General features: G+C 47.6%; 1 protein-coding gene across 7 annotated transcripts in view; it reads left to right on the top strand.

Annotated features, from left to right (window-relative positions):
- The window catches only part of MAVS (mitochondrial antiviral signaling protein), a 39712-nt gene extending 18378 nt beyond the window's left edge, over positions 1-21334 (top strand). For 5 of the 7 annotated variants that reach the window (XM_040419303.1, XM_040419306.1, XM_040419308.1 and 2 more), the window contains 9 exons: positions 1784-1911; positions 3029-3206; positions 13180-13586; positions 14124-14258; positions 14360-14452; positions 15305-15406; positions 15578-15676; positions 16715-16813; positions 20047-21334. In XM_040419303.1, coding sequence (XP_040275237.1) covers positions 1792-1911; positions 3029-3206; positions 13180-13586; positions 14124-14258; positions 14360-14452; positions 15305-15406; positions 15578-15676; positions 16715-16813; positions 20047-20673 — 1860 coding nt within the window. In that variant the 5' untranslated portion in view covers positions 1784-1791 and the 3' untranslated portion in view covers positions 20674-21334. Of the gene's footprint in view, positions 1-186; positions 489-1620; positions 1912-3028; positions 3207-13179; positions 13587-14123; positions 14259-14359; positions 14453-15304; positions 15407-15577; positions 15677-16714; positions 16814-20046 lie in introns of all 7 variants that reach the window. The other 2 variants (XM_040419304.1, XM_040419309.1) reach the window with 2 other exon arrangements.

Below are 21334 nucleotides of genomic sequence, written 5' to 3'. Positions count from 1 at the left end.
ACCTCCGGCACTCCAGATGTTCTGAAACTACAACTCCCAGAATGCTCCATTCACTTCTATGGGAGTTTTCAGAACAGCCAACCATGTTTGCATACTGGGAGTTGTAGTTTCACAGCAGCTGGAGTGCCGAAGGTTGGTGATCCCTGGTGTAGATGGTTAGATAGTATAGATGGATGGTTATTATAGATGGTTGGATAGTGTACATGGTTGGATTGTGTAGATGATTGGATTGTGTAGATGGATGGTTAGTGTAGATGGTTGGATAGTGTAGATGGTTGGATAGTGTAGGTGATTGGTTGGATAGTGTAGATGGATGGATAGTGTAGTTGGTTGGATAGTGTAGGTGGTTGGATAGTATGGATGGATGGTGTAGATGGTTGGGTTGTGTAGATGGTTGGATGGTGTAGATGGTTGGATGGTGTAGATGGTTGGATGGTGTAGATGGTTGGATAGTGTAGATAGATGGTTAGTATAGATGGTTAGATAGTGTAGATGGATTGATGGTGTAGATCAGGGGTGGCCAACCTTACAGACACAAAGAGCCAAAAAACAACAACATATGACTACCAGGAGCCACAAGCTATACATTTACACAGGAGTCACCGTATTTTTCGCCCTACAAGATGCACCTAGGTTTTAACAAAGAAAAAAAAAAAAATTTCATCTGATCTGAGGTCTGATAAAAAATATTTTCTTCTTATTTTTCATTAGCAGAGAAAAAAAGAAAAAATATATTTTTCATCAGACCTCAGATCAGACTTCTAAATCAGATCCCCAATCCTCATCTGACCTAAAATAAGATCCCCAAACCTCATCATACCTCCAAATCAGACCCCCAAAATAAGACCGCCAATGCTCGGATCAGACAACACAAATCAGACTCCAATTTCAGACCCTCATTGCTCAGATCTCCCCCTTCTCAGATCTGACCCCCCATGCTCAGCCCTGACCAACCCATGCTCAAACAAGACCCCCATGCTCAGATCTGCCCCCCTATGCTCAGATCTGCCTTCCATGCTCAAATCTTAACCCTGATGCTCAGATCTTCCCCCATGCTCAGATCTGACCCTCATGCTCAAATCAGACCCCCATTGCTCAGATCAGGATCCCCCCATGCTCAGATCAGAACCTCCCATGCTTAGCTCAGACCCCCATGCTCAGTTCTATAATAAATAAATAAAATCTTGTCCCTTTCCTGATCAGGCACTGGGCACCTGCTACTCTGCAGGTCTGACACGCTCTCCACTGTGACCTGATGAGCACAACGTCAGATCGTAGTATTTCTCCACATACTACGTTCTCACACTGTGTGCATCAAAACGTAGTGGAGAGTGAGCTGGAGGTGCAAAGTAGCAACAGTGCCCGATCAGGAGAAGAGATCTGAGCATGGGGTGGAGAGTGAGCCGGCCTGACTGCTTCCCGGCTCCACAGCTAGAGCCGCACTTGAAGAAGCAAAGAGCCACATGCGGCTCAAGAGCCACAGGTTGGCCACCCCTGGTGTAGATGGATGGATGGTGTAGATAGATGGTGTAGATGGATGGATGGTGTAGATGGATGGATGGTGTAGATGGTTGGATGGTGTAGATGGTTGGATGGTGTGTAGATGGATGGATGGTGTAGATAGATGGTTAGATAGTGTAGATGGATGGATGGTGTAGATGGTTGGATGGTTTGTAGATGGATGGCTAGTGTAGATGGATGAATAGTTTACTGTCTGAAGGGATCTGTTAATATTGATGAGTGCAGTGATGGATGAGTTGATTTTTTTTCTCGTTTCTTCTAGGGTGAACAATGAGTTTTGCAGATGACAAGTTTGAGAAGTATCTGCAAAATAATCTGAGGCGTCTAGAAAACATAGCACTTGATGAGCTGTTACCACATCTGACCCCCTGCCTCTCCCTGGCTACTGTGGTAAGGCTCACAATCCAACAACTGGCCATTTATTACTCTCGTTACCCCCTGGTGTTCCTGCTTTGATTTCCTTGTATTGATCTGTAGTTAGAATGTGTCTTATACACCATTCACTTCCAGAGCTGTATTCAGAATTCTGCTGTTCTACAGTTTTAAGATGTCCATACACCTTCGATAGCTTTCTCCTATACACAACCAGATATAGAGTCTTACCACACAGTGTCAATGTAAATCGTAGCATACAGCATCCTGATATATATGGTGTATACATCCTCTACATATATCTTATATATGCATTTGATATTCTATTGAAATATACAGTTACATCATAGTTTGTCCCAAGAAATAGTGCCATACGCTGCCCTTTACTGCCATACAGTACCCCCTTAGTGGCATGCAGCGATCTATTGCTGCCATACAGTACCATTAGATGCCATACAGTGCCCATAGGTGCCATTTGTGCATAAAGAATGAAGGTTGGTGTATTAATGGCCATTATTGACCCAAAAAGGTCTACTCCTAAACTTCATGCCATGGGGCAGGGAACTAACATCTCCCTTGCACCCAGGGGTGCACCACCAATGGAACCAGGTGAGTCGATTGCCTCAGGTAGCACCAGGTAGGGGCAAGAGGGGGGCAGTCGAAGGGCCATGGGCAATGAACACTTTTATTGTGGCAAAGGGGTTAGGTTAAGAATTTGGCATTGGGGGGGGGGCACCGTTTTATTTTTCGCCTCAGGCAGCAGAAAGGCTAGGTGCACCCCTGTACCTCACATGGATCCAGAGATCTCCACAATCATTTGCTCTGCTAGATTAACTTCAGCCTGGCAGCTCAGGGGCGTGTCCTTTCTGCTGCATCTCAGGGCGTGTCCTTTCTGCTGCAGCTCTCTTCCTGTGACTGCCACAACTACTAACAGAACACGTGGCTGGTGGCAGTTGAACATTTGAACTGAGCATGTCTCCGACCAGATCAGTGAGACGGACAAAAATAAAAGGCTATGGTAAATTTTTAACGACATGCAATTATAAAAGTGTTCAGATCCAGGGGCTGGTTTGAAAAATGTAGAATATGTTTTGTGACACAACCCCTTTAATGGATGTAATATATATTTGTACAGGAGAAGCTGAAAGCCTGTTTCAGAAATGAGGGCATCAGGAAATCGGTGATGACCTTCTATCTAGATCTGATCAGAGGTGACGACTGGCCGAAACATTTTATCAATGCTCTCAAAGCGTGCAAGCATGAAAAGCTGGCGAAAGAGTTCGAGGAGGTCTATGCTTCGTATCAGCTGCCAAGTAAGACTACATACCTTTTCCAGAAACAGTTGGTCGGTCCCCATAGAGCTCCGAGCATGCACACTTGCTCAGCAGTTCACATAAAACAAGATGGCACATGCTGGGAGTTGTAGTTTCACAACAGCTGGCATACCGAAGGTTCCTGACCCCTGCCTTAGAAAGTAGATGATGGACTGACCCCATTAAGCTTTTTATAATGATAATTATACACTGCTCAAAAAAATAAAGGGAGCACTTAAACAACACAATGTAACTCCAAGTCAATCACACTTCTGTGAAATCAAACTGTCCACTTAGGAAGCAACACTGAGTGACAATCAATTTCACATGCTGTTGTGCAAATGGGATAGACAACAGGTGGAAATTATAGGCAATTAGCAAGACACCCCCAATAAAGGAGTGGTTCTGCAGGTGGTGACCACAGACCACTTCTCAGTTCCTATGCTTCCTGGCTGATGTTTTGGTCACTTTTGAATGCTGGCGGTGCTTTCACTCTAGTGGTAGCATGAGACGGAGTCTACAACCCACACAAGTGGCTCAGGTAGTGCAGCTTATCCAGGATGGCACATCAATGCGAGCTGTGGCAAGAAGGTTTGCTGTGTCTGTCAGCGTAGTGTCCAGAGCATGGAGGCGCTACCAGGAGACAGGCCAGTACATCAGGAGACGTGGAGGAGGCCGTAGGAGGGCAACAACCCAGCAGCAGGACTGCTACCTCCGCCTTTGTGCAAGGAGGAACAGGAGGAGCACTGCCAGAGCCCTGCAAAATGACCTCCAGCAGGCCACAAATGTGCATGTGTCTGCTCAAACGGTCAGAAACAGACTCCATGAGGGTGATATGAGGGCCCGACGTCCACAGGTGGGGGTTGTGCTTACAGCCCAACACCATGCAGGACGTTTGGCATTTTCCAGAGAACACTAAGATTGGCAAATTCGCCACTGGCACCCTGTGCTCTTCACAGATGAAAGCAGGTTCACACTGAGCACATGTGACAGACGTGACAGAGTCTTGAGACGCCGTGGAGAACGTTCTGCTGCCTGCAACATCCTCCAGTATGACCGGTTTGGCATTGGGTCATTAATGGTGTGGGGTGGCATTTCTTTGGAGGGCCGCACAGCCCTCCATGTGCTCGCCAGAGGTAGTCTGACTGCCATTAGGTACCGAGATGAGATCCTCAGACCCCTTGTGAGACCATATGCTGGTGCGGTTGGCCCTGGGTTCTTCCTAATGCAAGACAATGCTAGACCTCATGTGGCTGGAGTGTGTCAGCAGTTCCTGCAAGACGAAGGCATTGATGCTATGGACTGGCCCGCCCGTTCCCCAGACCTGAATCCAATTGAGCACATCTGGGACATCATGTCTCGCTCTATCCACCAACGTCACGTTGCACCACAGACTGTCCAGGAGTTGGCAGATGCTTTAGTCCAGGTCTGGGAAGAGATCCCTCAGGAGACCGTCCGCCACCTCATCAGGAGCATGCACAGGCGTTGTAGGGATGTCATACAGGCACGTGGAGGCCGCACACACTACTGAGCCTCATTTTGACTTGTTTTAAGGACATTACATCAAAGTTGGATCAGCCTGTAGTGTGTTTTTCCACTTTAATTTTGAGGGTGACTCCAAATCCAGACCTCCATGGGTTAAAAAATTTGATTTCCATATTTTTTTTTTGTGTGATTTTGTTGTCAGCACATTCAACTATGTAAAGAACAAAGTATTTCAGAAGAATATTTAATTAATTCAGATCTAGGATGTGTTATTTTTGTGTTCCCTTTATTTTTTTGAGCAGTGTATATACTGAAAGGCAGCGGAGACGGGGAATGTGTCACCTCTGTCTCATCTCACTTTAGTGATGACATCAAGTTTTTAGTGCCATTCATTCTAGATGCCCTAGACTTGGATTTGGGGAGTTAATCTGATTATCTGGGGAAACGCATTCCAGAGAATTGATGCAGCATGAGAAAAGTCTTGGAGATGGTAGAGGAAGGTTCAGGTGATGAAGGAAGTGAGTCTTAGATCATTGGCAGGGCATAACGTACCGAGTCTGATAATGGAGGAGCTACAGCTGTGTGGTGAGCTTTGTGGGTGAGCGTGAGAAGCATAAATTATATTCCATATTGTAAGGGCAACCAGTGCAGTGACTGGCATAAGGAGAAGGTACTGGTGCAGTGACTGGAACAGGTCGGAGGTATTAGTGCAGTGACTGGCATAAGGAGAAGGTACTGGTGCAGTGACTGGAACAGGTTGGAGGTACTGGTGCAGTGACTGGAACAGGTTGGAGGTACTGGTGCGGTGACTGGAACAGGTCGGAGGTACTGGAGCAGTGACTGGAACAGGTTGGAGGTATTAGTGCAGTGACTGGCATAAGGAGAAGGTACTGGTGCAGTGACTGGAACAGGTTGGAGGTACTGGTGCAGTGACTGGAACAGGTTGGAGGTACTGGTGCGGTGACTGGAACAGGTCGGAGGTACTGGAGCAGTGACTGGAACAGGTTGGAGGTATTAGTGCAGTGACTGGCATAAGGAGAAGGTACTGGTGCAGTGACTAGCATAAGGAGAAGGTACTGGTGCAGTGACTGGCACAGGGTCACACATTAGTGCAGTGACTGGAACAGGTCGGAGGTACTGGAGCAGTGACTGGAACAGGTCGGAGGTACTGGAGCAGTGACTGGAACAGGTCGGAGGTACTGGAGCAGTGACTGGAACAGGTCGGAGGTACTAGTGCAGTGACTGGAACAGGTCGGAGGTACTGGAGCAGTGACTGGAACAGGTCGGAGGTACTGGAGCAGTGACTGGAACAGGTCGGCGGTACTGGTGCAGTGACTGGAACAGGTCGGAGGTACTGGTGCAGTGACTGGAACAGGTCGGAGGTACTGGAGCAGTGACTGGAACAGGTCGGAGGTACTGGAGCAGTGACTGGAACAGGTCGGAGGTACTGGAGCAGTGACTGGCACATAATATAGATATAGATGCGTATCGTATCAGAGGCATGGATGTGGCCAGGACAAAGCCAACATAATCTGTGTAAGAAGTAGAGGGGTCCAGCTTCTGATTAAACAATATCCTTTATTTGATGCGGTAAAATCCATATGAAACAAGACAAGTGCAAAGTCGACGCGTTTCAGATCTCAAATTACCAATCCTTACTCACGATATAAAATGCCATTTGTGACTCTTCCACATAAATACCCTTTCTCCAGTCACATGGATGGAGACAACATCACGTGGAGGCAAATCACAAAACATGGAATGACAAAGGCCTCATGCACACGACCGTTGTGTGCATCCGTGGCCGTTGTTCCGTTTTCCGTGATTTTCTGCGGACCCATTGACTTTCAATGACTTTCAATGGGAAAATGCACCGATGTTCATCCGCGGCCGTGATCCGTGTTTCCTGTCCGTCAAAAAAATATGACCTGTCCTATTTTTTTGACTGACAACGGTTCACGGACCCATTCAAGTCAATGGGTCCGTGAAAAAACACGGATGCACACAAGATTGGCATCCGTGATCCGTGGCCGTAGGCTACTTTCACACAGACGGATAACACAGAGGCGTTCCCATAGTGATGGGGACGCTTCAAGTTAGAATATACTACGAACTGTGTACATGACTGCCCCCTGCTGCCTGGAAGCACCCGATCTCTTACAGGGGGCTGTGATCCACACAATTAACCCCTCAGGTGCCGCACCTGAGGGGTTAATTGTGCCTATCATAGCCCCCTGTAAGAGATCAGGTGCTGCCAGGCAGCAGGGGGCACACCCCCCTCCCTCCCCAGTTTTAAATTCATTGGTGGCCAGTGGGCCCCCCCTCCCTCCCCTGTATTACTGTACATTCATCCCCCTTCCCCCCATCATTGGTGGCAGCGGAGAGTTCCGATCGGAGTCCCAGTTTAATCGCTGGGGCTCCGATCGGTAACCATGGCATCCAGGACGCTACTGCAGCCCTGGTTGCCATGGTTACTTAGCAATTTTTAGAAGCATTATACTTACCTGCCATGTCTGTGACCGGCCGGGCGCTCCTCCTACTGGTAAGTGACAGGTCTGTGCTATAAGCAATGCGCCGCACAGACCTTTCACTTACCAGTAGGACAGGAGCGCCCGGCCGGTCACAGACAGCGAAGGTAAGTATAATGCTTCTAAAATTGCTAAGTAACCATGGCAACCAGGACTGCAGTAGCGTCCTGGTTGCCATGGTTACCGATCGGATCCCCAGCGATTAAACTGGTACTCCGATCGGAACTCTCCGCTGCCACCAATGATGGGGGGGGGGGATTTTAATTAGGAGGGGGAGGGAGGGGGGGCCGCACTGGCCACCAATGAATGTACAGTAATACAGGGGAGGGAGGGGGGTGTGCCTCCTCCTGCCTGGCAGCACCTGATCTCTTACAGGGGGCTTTGATACGCACAATTAACCCCTAAGGTGCGGCACCTGAGGGGTTAATTGTGCGGATCACAGCCCCCTGTAAAAGATCGGGTGCTTCCAGGTAGCAGGGGGCAGTCATGTACAAAGTTCTTAGTATATTCTAACTTGAAGCGTCCCCATCACTGTGGGAACGCCTCTGTGTTAGAATATACTGTCGGATATGAGTTTCACGATCTAACTCAAATCCGATGGTATATTCTAACATAGAGGCGTTCCCATGGTGATGGGGACGCTTCAAGTTAAAATATACCATCGGATTGGAGAAAACTCCGATCCGATGGTATATTAATAGGGACTCCTGACTTTACATTGAAAGTCAATGGGGGATGGATCCATTTGCAATTGCACCATATTGTGTCAACGTCAAACGGATCCGTCCCCATTGACTTGCATTGTAAGTCAGGACGGATCCGTTTGGCTCCGTACGGCCAGGCGGACACCAAAACGACTTTTTCCTTCATGTTCGTGGATCCTCCAAAAATCAAATAAGACCCACGGAAGAAAAAAACGGACGCGGATCATGGAAATACGGAACCCGTTTCTGCGGACCGCAAAAAAAAACGGTCGTGTGCATGAGGCCTAACCCAACATGTGCAGGAGAAACAAAAAAAAAAATAAAAAATGTAAAAAAAATATGTTACAAATTCGTTGATACTGTAAAATCAAGTCCTGCTTCTTGTTCATGCCCGTGGGGAAGCAGCTACCAAGTTTGAACATCCAATATACCTCTCTTCTTAGTAGTTTGCATCTATGGTCACCCCCCCCCCTAACTGGGAGCGTGACCCTCTCCACACCCTGAACTCTAAAACCTTTTGTATTACCCTTATTTACAATGGCAAAGTGGCAGAAGAAACATTGCGTGTTTGATGGTGACAGGTATGTCAGATACATGCATCCTATATACTGCACATGTAAATAAATAGACCGTTAATATATTGTTTTATTTTGTGACTTCTACTACTGTGGACGTGACTAACAGACATATGTTCATAGCATGTGCATTTTCTGTGACCGCATTTATAGCTGCCCTGTCAGGGGGGGGTGACCATAGACGCAAACCACTAAGATGAGAGGTATATTGGATGTTCGCACTTGGTAGCTGCTTCCCCACAGGCATGAACAAGAAGCAGGACTTGACTTTACAGTATCAACGAATTTGTAAAGTTTTTTGTTTTGTTTCTCCTGCACATGTTGGATTTGTCATTCCATGTTTTGTGATTTGCCCCCACGTGATGTTGTCTCCATCCATGTGACTGGAGAAAGTGTATTTATGTGGAAGAGTCACAAATGGCATTTTATATTGTGAGTAAGGATCGGTAATTTGAGATCCGAAACGCATCGACTTTGCACTTGTCTTGTTTCGTATGGATTTTACCGCATCAAATAAAGGATATTGTTTAATCAGAAGCTGGACCCCTCTACTTCTTACACAGTGACTGGCACAGATTGGAGCTACTGGTGCAGTAACTGGTACAGGGCAATGCATCAGTGCAGTGATTGGTACGAGGTGATGCTTCATTGCAGTGACTGGAACAGGTTGGAGGTACGGGTGCAGTGACTGGCACAGGTTGGAAGTACTGGTGCAGTGACTGGCACAGGTTGGAGGTACTGGTGCAGTGACTGGCACAGGTTGGAGGTACTGGTGCAGTGACTGGCACAGGTTGGAGGTACTGGTGCAGTGACTGGCACAGGTTGGAGGTACTGGTGCAGTGACTGGCAGAGGTTGGAGGTACTGGTGCAGTGAGTGGCACAGGTTGGAGGTACTGGTGCAGTGACTGGCACAGGTTGGAGGTACTGGTGCAGTGACTGGCACAGGTTGGAAGTACTGGTGCAGTGACTGGCACAGGTTGGAGGTACTGGTGCAGTGACTGGCACAGGTTGGAAGTACTGGTGCAGTGAATGGCACAAGGTGATTGTCACACACTTACCTGTCTGTGCTCCCACGGCAAGTCTGGCCGCAATATGGCGACATTTCAGGCATCACTCTGTTTCTATGGCAACCAGCCCGCTGACCGTGAAACTGCTTGCTTGACCTATCAGGGAGCTAGGACGCCAGACCAATCAGACTTTGTGCTGGCGTCACATGTCTCCTGAGGCGGGCTATTTAAACAGGCATCTCCCGGCGGCAGGTATTCTTGCCTCGCTAGCTAGCTGTGTGTTTGCTACTCTGGATTACTGACCTTTGCCTGCTGACTTTGACTTCGCTTCTGATCACTGATTTTGCCTCTGACGTGACCTCCAGGTATTTGACTACTAGTTTATGATCTCACCTTTGTCTGCGAGGTTTTCTCCTGGTTTTTACTACGCTGTGTCTTTATATCAGATTTTGGATCATGATCCGGTCCTGGTTTTGCCTGTCTAGTTTTCACCTCTTTCTGTCTTTCTACTCATTTCCCATTTTTTGTTTAGGCCCCTGCATTTAGCTAAGAAGGGACTGTCGCCCAGTTGTGGGCCATCGCTTAGGGTGGATCGTGCAATTAGGTAGGGACAGTAGTGTGGTTAGAGCACAGGGCCGCACTGTTCCCTAACCTTTCATGACAGAATCAGAGGCCACCCAAAATTTCTCTGAGATGTCGTCCTTAGCTGGTATGGATCCTATGCAGGCCTTGGTAGACCAAAAGAACAGTCTCACCCAGATGGTCCAGGATCTTGCGCAAAGGGTCCAGCACCAAGAGAATACTCAGTCTCCACTCCTTTCGACGGTTCCCTCACAGCTCCTAGAACCCCAAGTTAAGTTGCCTGATCGATTTGCGGGTGATGGGAAGCAATTTGTGTCTTTCAGGGACAGTTGCAAATTATATTTAGGCCTCAGACCTCACTCCTCGGGGCCAGAACAACAAAGAGTAGGTATCATTATTTCTTCTCCAGGAATGGGCATTCTCTCTTTTCCCCAACTCTCCTGAGATATCCTTTGTTGATAATTTTCTTCCAGCTTGTGGTTTACTTTATGATAAACCTGACAGGACGTTGTTTGCGGATTCCAATTTAGTTTTGCTCCATCAGGGACACAGACCTGTTGAAGACTATTGTGCAGATTTTCGTAGATGGTGTGTCACCTCCCAATTGAATGACCTTTCTCTGAGATGTCTATTCCGCCAGGGTCTTTCTGACACGCTTAAAGACTTGCTTGAGAGTTATCCTTCACCTGCTTCTCTTGACGAGACCATGACGTTAGCTGTGTATTTAGACAGACAACTAAGAGAACGTAAAAAGGAATGTGCATCCACATCCGGTCAAGTTTTCAGTCTAGATTTGCCATCCACCTTCTCCAAGGTAGCTGCTTCCATTGATCAACCTATGCAGCTGGGTGTAAACATTTCTCCTCAAGACAGATGGAGCTTCACAAGGAGAAAAGGATTATGTTTCTATTGTGGTGATGCTGGCCATCTACTCCAGTCCGGTCCTTAACGGCCACCACTGGAAAGACGTCAGCGCTTAGGTGTCTCTCGGGAAGGGCACCTTGGTGAGCATGTATTTCCTAGGATCCTTAAAAAGGTCTTACTTCCAGTATGTATTTCCTATAATTCCTGTAGTCTGGATTTGCTTTTGTTCATTCTGGGTCTGATGCCAATTTTATTGATTTTCATTTTGCTGTTTCTATGGGTATTCCATTACTTACTCTCCAGGACCACGTACAGGTCACCGCTGTAGATGCCACACCCTTGGCCAAGGGTTTGATTGAATATTTCACCCCTCTATGCTGAATGGTGATATGCATTCGGAGGTTTGTTTTTTGTTTGTAATGGAAAATTTGCTAGCTAACGTGATCTTGAGTCAGCCATGGCTCCAGCCACATAATCCTGTTATTAACTGGTCATCTGGTGAGCTGGAGAAATGGGGACCCAAATGTTGCAGTACCTGCACACTAGTTCAAAGGCAAATGCTGTATCTAGTAGTCACCTCACTTAGCTAGCTGTGTGCTTGCTACTCTGGATCACTGACCTTTGCTTGCTGATTTTGGCATTGCTTCTGATAACTGATTTTAGCTGCTACGTGACCTCCTGGTATCCGACTGCTTGTTGTGACCTCGCCTTTGCCTTCTGACTTGGTCTTTGACATTATCTCCTGGTTGCACTTTGCTGTGCATTTGTATCTGATTTTGGATCCTGATCCCGTCCTGGTTTTGCCTGTCTGCTTTTCACTTCTTTCTGTTTTGCTACTCATTTCCCATCTTGGTTTAGGCCCCTGCACTTAGGTAAGATGGGACTGTCGCCCAGTTGTGGGATATCACTTAGGATGGGTCGTAAAAGTAGGTAGGGACAATAGTGTGGGTGGAGCCCAGGACAGTAATGCATCAGTGCACAGGGTGACAAATCAGTGCAATAACTGGCACAGGATGATGCATGAGTGTAGTGATTGGAACAGGGTGACGCATCAGTGCACTGACTAGCAGAGGGTGGAGGTACACTGTACCCACTGCCACAAGGTGTAGGCATCAGTGCAGTGACTGGCACGGAAAGATGCACGAGTGCAGTGATTGGAACAGGGTCGAGGTACTGGTGCAGTGACTGACACCGGATGACACATCAGTGCAGCGACTGGCACAGGATGACACATCAGTGCAGCGACTGGCACAGGGTGATACATCAGTGCAGCGACTGGCACAGGGTGATACATCAGTGCAGCAACTGGCACAGGGTGATACATCAGTGCAGCAACTGGCACAGGGTGATACATCAGTGCAGCGACTGGCACAGGGTGATACATCAGTGCAGCAACTGGCACAGGGTGATACATCAGTGCAGCGACTGGCACAGGGTGATACATCAGTGCAGCGACTGGCACAGGGTGATACATCAGTGCAGCGACTGGCACAGGGTGATACATCAGTGCAGCGACTGGCACAGGGTGATACATCAGTGCAGCGACTGGCACAGGGTGATACATCAGTGCAGCAACTGGCACAGGGTGATACATCAGTGCAGCGACTGGCACAGGATGACACATCAGTGCAGCAACTGGCACAGGGTGATACATCAGTGCAGCGACTGGCACAGCGTGATACATCAGTGCAGCGACTGGCACAGGGTGATAGATCAGTGCAGCGACTGGCACACGGTGGAAGCTTCTACATTCAGGACAGATTGGAGAGGGGGGAATTTACTGAGGGGGAGACCGATACAGTAACCCAGACGAGAATGGATCAGGGCAACAATGAGGGTTTTTGTTTCTACAGTAAGAAAAGGGAGGATTCTGGAGTTGTTTTTGAGGTGCAGACGGCATATGTAGGCAAGTACCTAACTGAAAATAGCTGAAGCATGAAAGACCAGCATCAAACATAATACAGCAGGCGTGCTTCTAGGAGTTATGGTAGTTCCCAACACTGAAATGGAAGTATCAGTATTATGTAGGTTAGCAGAAGGAGAAAACACAAGAAGGAGGTTTAGTATCCAGTAAAGAGAGGATGTGATGTTGGAGACAGTGGACAGACGATCACTGGTGATTTGTCATAGTGCAGGGTAATATCACGGGAAGAGGTGCCATGAGGATAGACAATGCTGAAAGCCATATCGGCTGTAGCTAAATGTATATATATCCATTTCATTTGCAGCTAACCAGTCTGGTCCTCTATCACTCCCTGCATCACTGAGTCAACACAACCATCAACCAACTCAGGAAAGTCCACAGCGTAGCTCCAGCCTCCCAGGACAGATGCCGTCAACATCCCTTGACGCACAGCCAGGTCCTTTACCAGAACCTTCCCAAAGGTTCAACCCGATCCAACCTGAGCAGCAGATGACGCAAAGATCACCATCCCAACATAACCATGAGTTCAGAAGCCTTCCTCCATTCCCACAAGACCCTCCTGTTCCGCCCAGAAACCCACTTTCCCACAAAGTTTCAGAACCAGTACACTCCGACGGTAGAACAGTAGATGATACGTCCGGAAATCCAGTCCCGGAAACAACTCCGTACCAGGCTACACTCCCTGTGGGTGAATTTGAGGCTTTACAGAAGGTAAGTTCTTCTTCACATCGTTGTCTAGGTATTCTGTTAGAAATCTTGGGTCCTGGCATTATGTGGATGTGATATGTACCACCAACCTAAACATTGTACAGACAAGTAGCAGTTGCTCAGTGGTAGCTTGGGGAACATGAGAAAGAGATCAAGGTGATGACTTGGCCTCTAAATTGCCCAGATCTCAATCCATCATCCATGGAGGCCACACCTTTAAAATTACATGACTGTCTGCAGATAACATTTTAGTGCAAAGGTACGGCAGGACACTTACAGAATTCTTGTGGAGTTTATGTCTCGATGGGTCAGAGCGGTTTTGTTGGCACAATGGGAATCTATGCTATATTTGGTGGTTTAATGTCAAGGCTGGTCGGTGTATAAGCTCTCTGATCTTCAAGGCTAAGGATCTGCTGTGGTATCGGCTTTGGGTAGCAATGTCTTGGCATGGTCACCTTTATATATAGGCTGGGATCCACACACAGCCACAGCAAGGAGATCATAACAAAAGTTCACATTTTCTATCTGAATGTTTTATAGGATGAGTCTTCCATCTCAGAAAATCCACATATTGGGCCGGATCTTTTACCTAGTCATAAGCTGTCACCAAACTTAAAAGAGCCACTACCAGGGGTGTCCATCAAACCGTCCTCTCAGGATGTATCTCCCATAAAGGTTAGTCTATTTGACTATTTAAAAAAAATAACATTTAATGTAAGGAACATATCCTGGCCATGAAGTAGTCATGTAATACCAATTTTGATTTTTCCAATAAGATTTCAGAGGCTCAAACAAACCTGTCTTATAGTCCTTCTTCAAGCAGTGATGGAGGGGGTGACATCGGCAGAGGTCCACCTGTGCACAATGAGGTGAGAAATGAGAGGCATTTCTATTTCATTCTCTATTGCCATGTCCTTATTTGTGGGTTAATGGATTTTCAGCTTCCCAAACCATTATTGAAAATATGATTAGACTACAAGGAGACCAGAGGACCCTCTGCTGGACCCAACGGGTCCCATCAGGTCACCACTTGGGGTTTAGCCTTACTGATATGACCTGTGGGTGCAACAATAAAGTTCAGGATGGAAGAGGGAATACACTCTATATACTGGGCAATTAGAACCTTTCTCTACCATGGGAGAAAATGATGCCCCAATTATTGACCCACTATAGTGCTTCTCAGAGGCTCAGACCATGAGCGCCACATTTACAAGCGTGCATAAGGGTCCATTCACACGTCCGCAAGTTGGGTCGGGATCCGTTCCGCAATTTTGCTGAACGGGTGCGGGCCCATTAATTTTCAATGGGGCCGGAATGGATGCGGAACAGCACACTCAAAAAAAAAAAACAGAACATGTCCTATTCTTGTCCGCAGCTACGGTTATTTTCCAGAAACCACGTCACTCTTGTCCACGTGTTGTGTCTGGTATTGCAGCTCTGCCTCATTCCCTTGAATAAAGAAAGATTACTTGAACGGGGCTCAGCTACAATAGCAGACAACCCATGTGGAGCTGCTCCTAGGTGTAAAAAAGGTGGACTCTTTTCCAATCCCAGGCTACCCCTTTAACTCCTAAACAAGCCCAAATAATTCTTCTAATTCTCAGATTTCTAGATCTTTACACTTTTAATGGTAATCTGTGACATTTCTTCTTTAAACCCTGTATATGGCAGGTCTATTTATTATTCGGTATGATAATACTTCCTACGGTATTTTACTATAGACACAGAAGCTTCCAGAGCAATTTCCTGCCTATATTACTGTTAAGTCTATACAGGAGGAACATGGGGAAAGTGAGAACAAAGAGCAGTCTGACACCCACGAGGTGAGAACTCCACCACTATTAACCGCGACGTCTTATTCTCCATTCACTTCCAAAGCTGCAGGATTAGCCGAGTTTTTGTTGTCTGTGTTGTACAAGATGTAGTGTTTTTCTACATTGGACTATTTTACTGTGCGCGATGAAAGCATTCAATTATTAATCATTTTTATCTAGGCATCGAACCTTCAGGAACACCCTGCGTCGTCATCTTCACGCGTTCACTCGGTGAGGGAGAAGGTTGTACAGGGCAATGGACGTCCAGCATTGCAGGCAGTGAGTTTGTGTTCTGTTCGGCTTTATGCAGTATTTTCAGCAGTCCCACCATAGTCTTGCATCACTACAATGAGAGCCATAACTTTTTTATTTTTCTATTGACATGGTGTTATGTAGCATCCATACTTCTGTACTACAGCGATTTACTGACAGGCAGCCAAAAACAAATGGCAGCTGATGCAGTAACAGACGTAGCACCCTCCCCCTGTTAGGCTATGTCCACACGTAGTTTTGCAAATTGGCCTTAGAGTTCATGAAGTTTGCATGACTTCTGTCTGCATACTGACCCTCCACTGTCTGACCTTGCTTAACCTCTGTACTGACCCTTAGCTGCCTGCCCTGACCTTGGACTGTTTACCGGTCTGCTTGTACTCTGCCTGCCTTGACCCTAGCCTGATTCCTCTGTCTTTAGCACTAGTGTCTCCTTGTGGTTCAGCTGTCAACGCCGCACAGAGACTACTCCAGGAGGTAGCGGCTTGGTGGCTCCCCTGCGGCGATGTCTGGATCCTTGTACAGGGGTTAAAGGGTAAAAACCAGGATAAGCACCCTTAGGATTAGCCCTAAGTCAAATATGTTAGTCGACCTAGAGGTTCCACACCGATTGCAGTAACACTCGTGCATTGCAATGGATAAAGTCTGCAGTGAAAAGACCTGAGATGCTGCTGATTTTAAAATCCACGCCGCATGACAATTTACCAATTCCATCTATCAGATCCACCAAGTGTGAACATGCCCTTTGATGCCATGGTCAATACTGACTGCACAATCTAAGAGGATGCTTCTAACACGACGGCCCAGGCACTGCCCATCACTGTGATGTGACCGTATGCCAAGGAGAGCAAAATCTGTCAAACCCAAACAGGCAGCGTTAGAATGGAGCCTCTTGGCTCCACTGTGGGAAAAGCTGTGGTGACAGACAGTCTATAAAAGGTCATTTTGGCCTCCATAGATTGCATAGTGATAATCAGAAAGGAGTTGTTCAGAGATTGCAAGAAAAGAGTCTGATCAAAAATAATTCTGATGATATTTTGATAAAAGGTGGACAATGTTCCAGACGGACATCCAGCAAGCTACCGTCCTGTAAACGGAGAAACTGTCCAAGGGGAACAGAGCAGGACATGGCAAGCAGATCAATGGGTAAGATACTTCACCCCTTCGCTACCCTAGACCACCAGGAATCGATTAGATTAATTTCGGCTGAACTGACTGACCAGCTAATGTGCTTGAGGTGTTCCAACCCCCTCTCCGACAGCAGGTGTTGATTGATTTCAGCCAGCAGTTATTTCATAGTTTATGGTCAGCCTAACACCCACTACTTCAGACTACCACAGAATTACCCTAGGTCAGGGGTACTCAACTAGTTTTATTAAAGGTCCACATACCTGGGTCTGCAGTCAGGTGAAGGTCCGAGCTGAACGCCAACAGTAAAGATGCCATGCGATCATGTGATCCATGCGCGTGGGGCGCTCTGACGTTATAGTGGAGCGCCCCGGGTAAGTCCCAGAATTAGTAATGGCCACATTAGTGCCCCAGTAAGAATAATGCCCCCAGTAAGAATAATGTCCCCATTAGTGCCCCCAGTAAGAGTAATGCCCCCATTAGTGCCCCCCTTCTCTGCTTTTGCAAAAAAATAAAATAAAATTAGCATTCACCTGGCTGCGGTGAACATTCGCTGCTGACTGCAAGCTCAGGACCGGTGCTCTAACGTGATGACGTCTTGTAGGTCCTGTCTTGAGCTTCTAGTCAGCAGGGAGTGTTCTCCACAGCGTGAGCAAATGGAGGTGGAGGTACCGTAATTTTATTAATTTTTTTACTAGCACAAGTTGCGGTGGAGGTAACGGCTGTACTAATGGGCGTTCCATGATGGAAGCGCTCATTAGTAAGGGTACTTTCACACTTGCAGAAGGACGGATCCGACAGGCTGCTCACCCCGTCAGATCCATTTTGCCACTACTTCGCCGTGCCGCTGCTCTGTGCCCATAGACTATAATGGCACGGTGAGAGGCCGCCAGACTAAAAGTACTACATGTCCGACTTTTTCGTCTGGCGGCCTCACGCCGTGCACTGCCATGCTGCACCGTAGCTCCACTCCCGCTATAGTCAATGGGGAGTGGCAGTCCGGCGAAATAGCGGCAGGACGGATCTGACAGGGTGAACAGCCTGTCGGATCCGTCCTGCTGCAAGTGTGAAAGGAGCCTAACAGTCCTTACAGGAAAATTCTGGCACCGGCAAGGGAACTAAAATACCAGCCTTGCTGGTGAACTACTGGCCGGGTGGCAACCCAAGCCACAGAACAGACATGTGATAGTTTTGTTCCGCATCCAATTCTTATTATTGGGGGATTGGATGCAGCCCCTTAATTACAATGGGGCCACAAGAGATGCAGACAGCACACTGTGTGCTGTCTGCATCTTTTTCCGCTCCATTGAAACTAAGGGGTCCGCATCCAATGCCCCAATAATGGGAATTGGATGCGGAACAAAACTATCATGGTTTGATGGGGCTTTATCACTTTATTTAATCAGGTTACCTAAAGAAGATGGCCCAGGGGAGATGGGAACACGACACTGGAGTCCTTTCCTGCAGTCAGTGACGTGTTCCCGCCTCTCTGTAGCCCTCTCCACGCCCCCCTTCCTTCCCAAATGTGACATTTATTTCATTGGTGGCAATGGTGATGTCCCTCCCTCTCCAGCAGCTTGAAGCTCCCTTATGTGCTGCCGCTGCTGCAGGGGAGGAGGGACCTGTGAGCGCGCTGAGGGAGAAAGCGCTGGTGCCTGCATGTGGAGGGAGCCGGCCTGTCTCACTGCGCCCCTGGGAAGGAGGAAGTTTGCCGGTAAGCTCCGCCTCTTGCACGTACCAGAGTGTGCAGGAGGAGGAGCGCTATATGTGGAGGGAGCCGGCCTGTCTCACTGCGCTCTGGGACAGGAGGAAGTGCGCCGGTAAGCTCCTCCTCCTGCACGGCACAGTGTGCAGGAGATAGTGATGGGAAGTTCGGATCTTTTAGGTGAATCGGTTCATTTGAATCAGCTCATTCGGATCAGAATCGGATCTTCGGTTCACTTGGCGAGTCAGACTGCTGAGCTGACTCGCAAGTGAACTGAAGACTCTAGGTGCCGGTGCGCATGCGCAGCTGCTGACTCAGTCAGTGACACTGCAGTGAGTCGGCTCTTCAGCTCTCTGAAGTTGAACTCGTCTCTGATTAGTATTGAGTGAGTCAGGAAGAGTGATTTTTTTTATAGTAAAGGGAAGCTGAGGCTGACGTTGGACAGGCGGACAGGAGGAAGCTGTCACTGTGGTGTGCAATGTGAATTGTTGTCTGTTGTGCATTGTTCCCCACAGTGACAACAGTCTGACACTGACAGTAGTACAACCAACCAAGTGATGTGAAATGTGAATGCACAGGGAAAACTATGTGCTGAACTGTGTCATCTGTCCCTTCTCTTATCTCTCTGCTCCTGTCCCTTAATCTTATCACTGCTGCAACAAGAGCCGACAGCCTCAGTGTAACCTGTTCTACAGTCTGACTCACAGCCTCAGTGTAACCTGTTCTACAGTCTGACTCACAGCCTCAGTGTGACCTGTTCTACAGTCTGACAGCCTCAGTGTGACCTGTTCTACAGTCTGACAGCCTCAGTGTAACCTGTTCTACAGTCTGACGACTCACGGCTCTTTTAACTCAATGAATGGAATGAGTCACTGACTGAGTCGGATCTTTAGATTCTTGTGACTCATTCCATTCCTTTAGACTCCCTGACCCTGCACTACTCCGAGGACTCGCGTCAGAGCTGCTAGTGTGCTGTGCTGGCCTCGCCCCCTCAGCTCTGGTCGGTGATTGGTTGGTGGGCGGGGAGGGGTGGGGCTGGCAGAAGCAGCTTCCACTCTAGGATCATATTACGCTCCTCCCGAGTCCCTCCCTCAGGCTCCTGCTCCAGCGTGAGGTGAGCGTCTCTGTCAGCATTGCTGTGTGCTGTGACTGAGCTGAGCCGGTTCAAACGGATCGATTGGAGGAGCGCTCTGAAGGATGGCCGGGGTCCGGACAACTGGCGGCCGCGGTCCGTATTTGGACCGCGGTCCGCCAGTTGAGTACCCCTGCCCTAGGTAGTAGCTCCTCTGCAACATACCGGGGAAGCAAACATTAACCATTCCAGTACCATCAGAGAAGACGGCAATTACCCAGCAATTTAACAATTGCTTCCCTTGCTTTCTCATGTCGGGATAGGTTGGAAAGCGTTGCCCGTGGTCAGTCGAAAGTACATGTGTATATTATCAGCCAAAGTCAGCTGATTATTTTCCATTTTACTCAAGGCAATGCGGCCAATCATGGTCTTTAGTCTATTGTAACTACTTGGGTTTTGATTGTATTCTTCTAGGCTTCTTCAGGTTCATCTTGCAGACCGCTGGACAGCAATAATGAAGAGGAGTATTTAAGCAAACCAGGAGCTCTGGTGTCTACTGATGACCTTCCACCTACAACCGCGATATCTGCAAACCCTAGTGTAATGTCCTATCATGACTTACAAATAAGTAACGATACAGAGATGAACGAATCAAGTAACGCTACTGGTCGGTCTTCTTCTCCATCCATCACGCAGAAGATAGTCCCACTTGCGAGCACTCCAAACAACATGTCGCTAAAACACAGTGCTGAGGAGAATGACTTCATGTTTGACTCGAGGTCTAGTCCAGGACGTAACAGATCTGATCATTTCTCATCAAAGCAGCCAGAGGAGAATAGCTTTGGAAGTAGTGATGTCCGCCGCTATAGCCTTCATTTTAACGAAAGGCCAGAAGAAAACCTCATGGGAAGTAATGATGACGTTTTGAGGAATAGACCAAGGAAGAGTCCAAATACCAGTGAGCCAAATGATCAGAATACGCAGAAAAAAACTAGCAAAACGTCAGAAGGAAGGGATCGTGAAAGAACCGTCTTAGTTACAATCACTGCTGCTTCAATTTGCCTTTCTTTATACCTCTTATGGAAAATTCAACAAAAGTAGATGCTTCAGATTTAAAGGGCCACTAAAGTACAAAGAAGCTGCTAACCGCACTCACACAAACACTATATGACCAGAAGGGTTGGGACACCACTCAGTTGTTGAATTCAGGTGTTTCATTCAGTCCCATTGCCACAGGTGTATAAAATCCAGCCCCTAGCCAAGCACTCGTCTTTACAAACATTTATGAAAGAAGGTCTCATTCTGAAGAGCTCACCGAATCCCAGCGTGGTCCTGTAATAGGATGCCACCACTGCAACAAGTCAGTTCCTGAAATTTCCTCTCTCCTAGGTAGGCATTGTTGGGTATGTTTGGGGTGGGAGAACTTGACTGGCTGCACAGAGCCCTGACCTCAACCCCATCCAACATCGTTGGAATGAACAAGAATGAAGATGGTGATCTAGGCCCAATCATATAAAATCAGTGTCTGACCTCATAAATGTTCTTCTTGATGTATGGGCAAATATTTCCAAAGACACACTCCGAAATCTTGTAGAAAGACCAGAAGAGTGGAAGCTGGTCTAAGATTTACAAGGGGATGTCATAAAACCTCGGGTAGGTGTCCAAACATTTTTGTCCATATAGTGTATGTAGGTTAAAGGGGTTCTGCAGTTATTTTCAACTGATGACCTATCCTCTGGATAGATCATCAGCACCTGATTGG

This window comes from Bufo bufo, chromosome 2, assembly GCF_905171765.1.
Source record: "Bufo bufo chromosome 2, aBufBuf1.1, whole genome shotgun sequence".
Classification (NCBI taxonomy): Eukaryota; Metazoa; Chordata; class Amphibia; order Anura; family Bufonidae; genus Bufo; species Bufo bufo.
The sequence above is the reverse complement of the archived record's forward strand: the minus strand, read 5'-3'. Positions and strand labels throughout refer to the sequence as shown.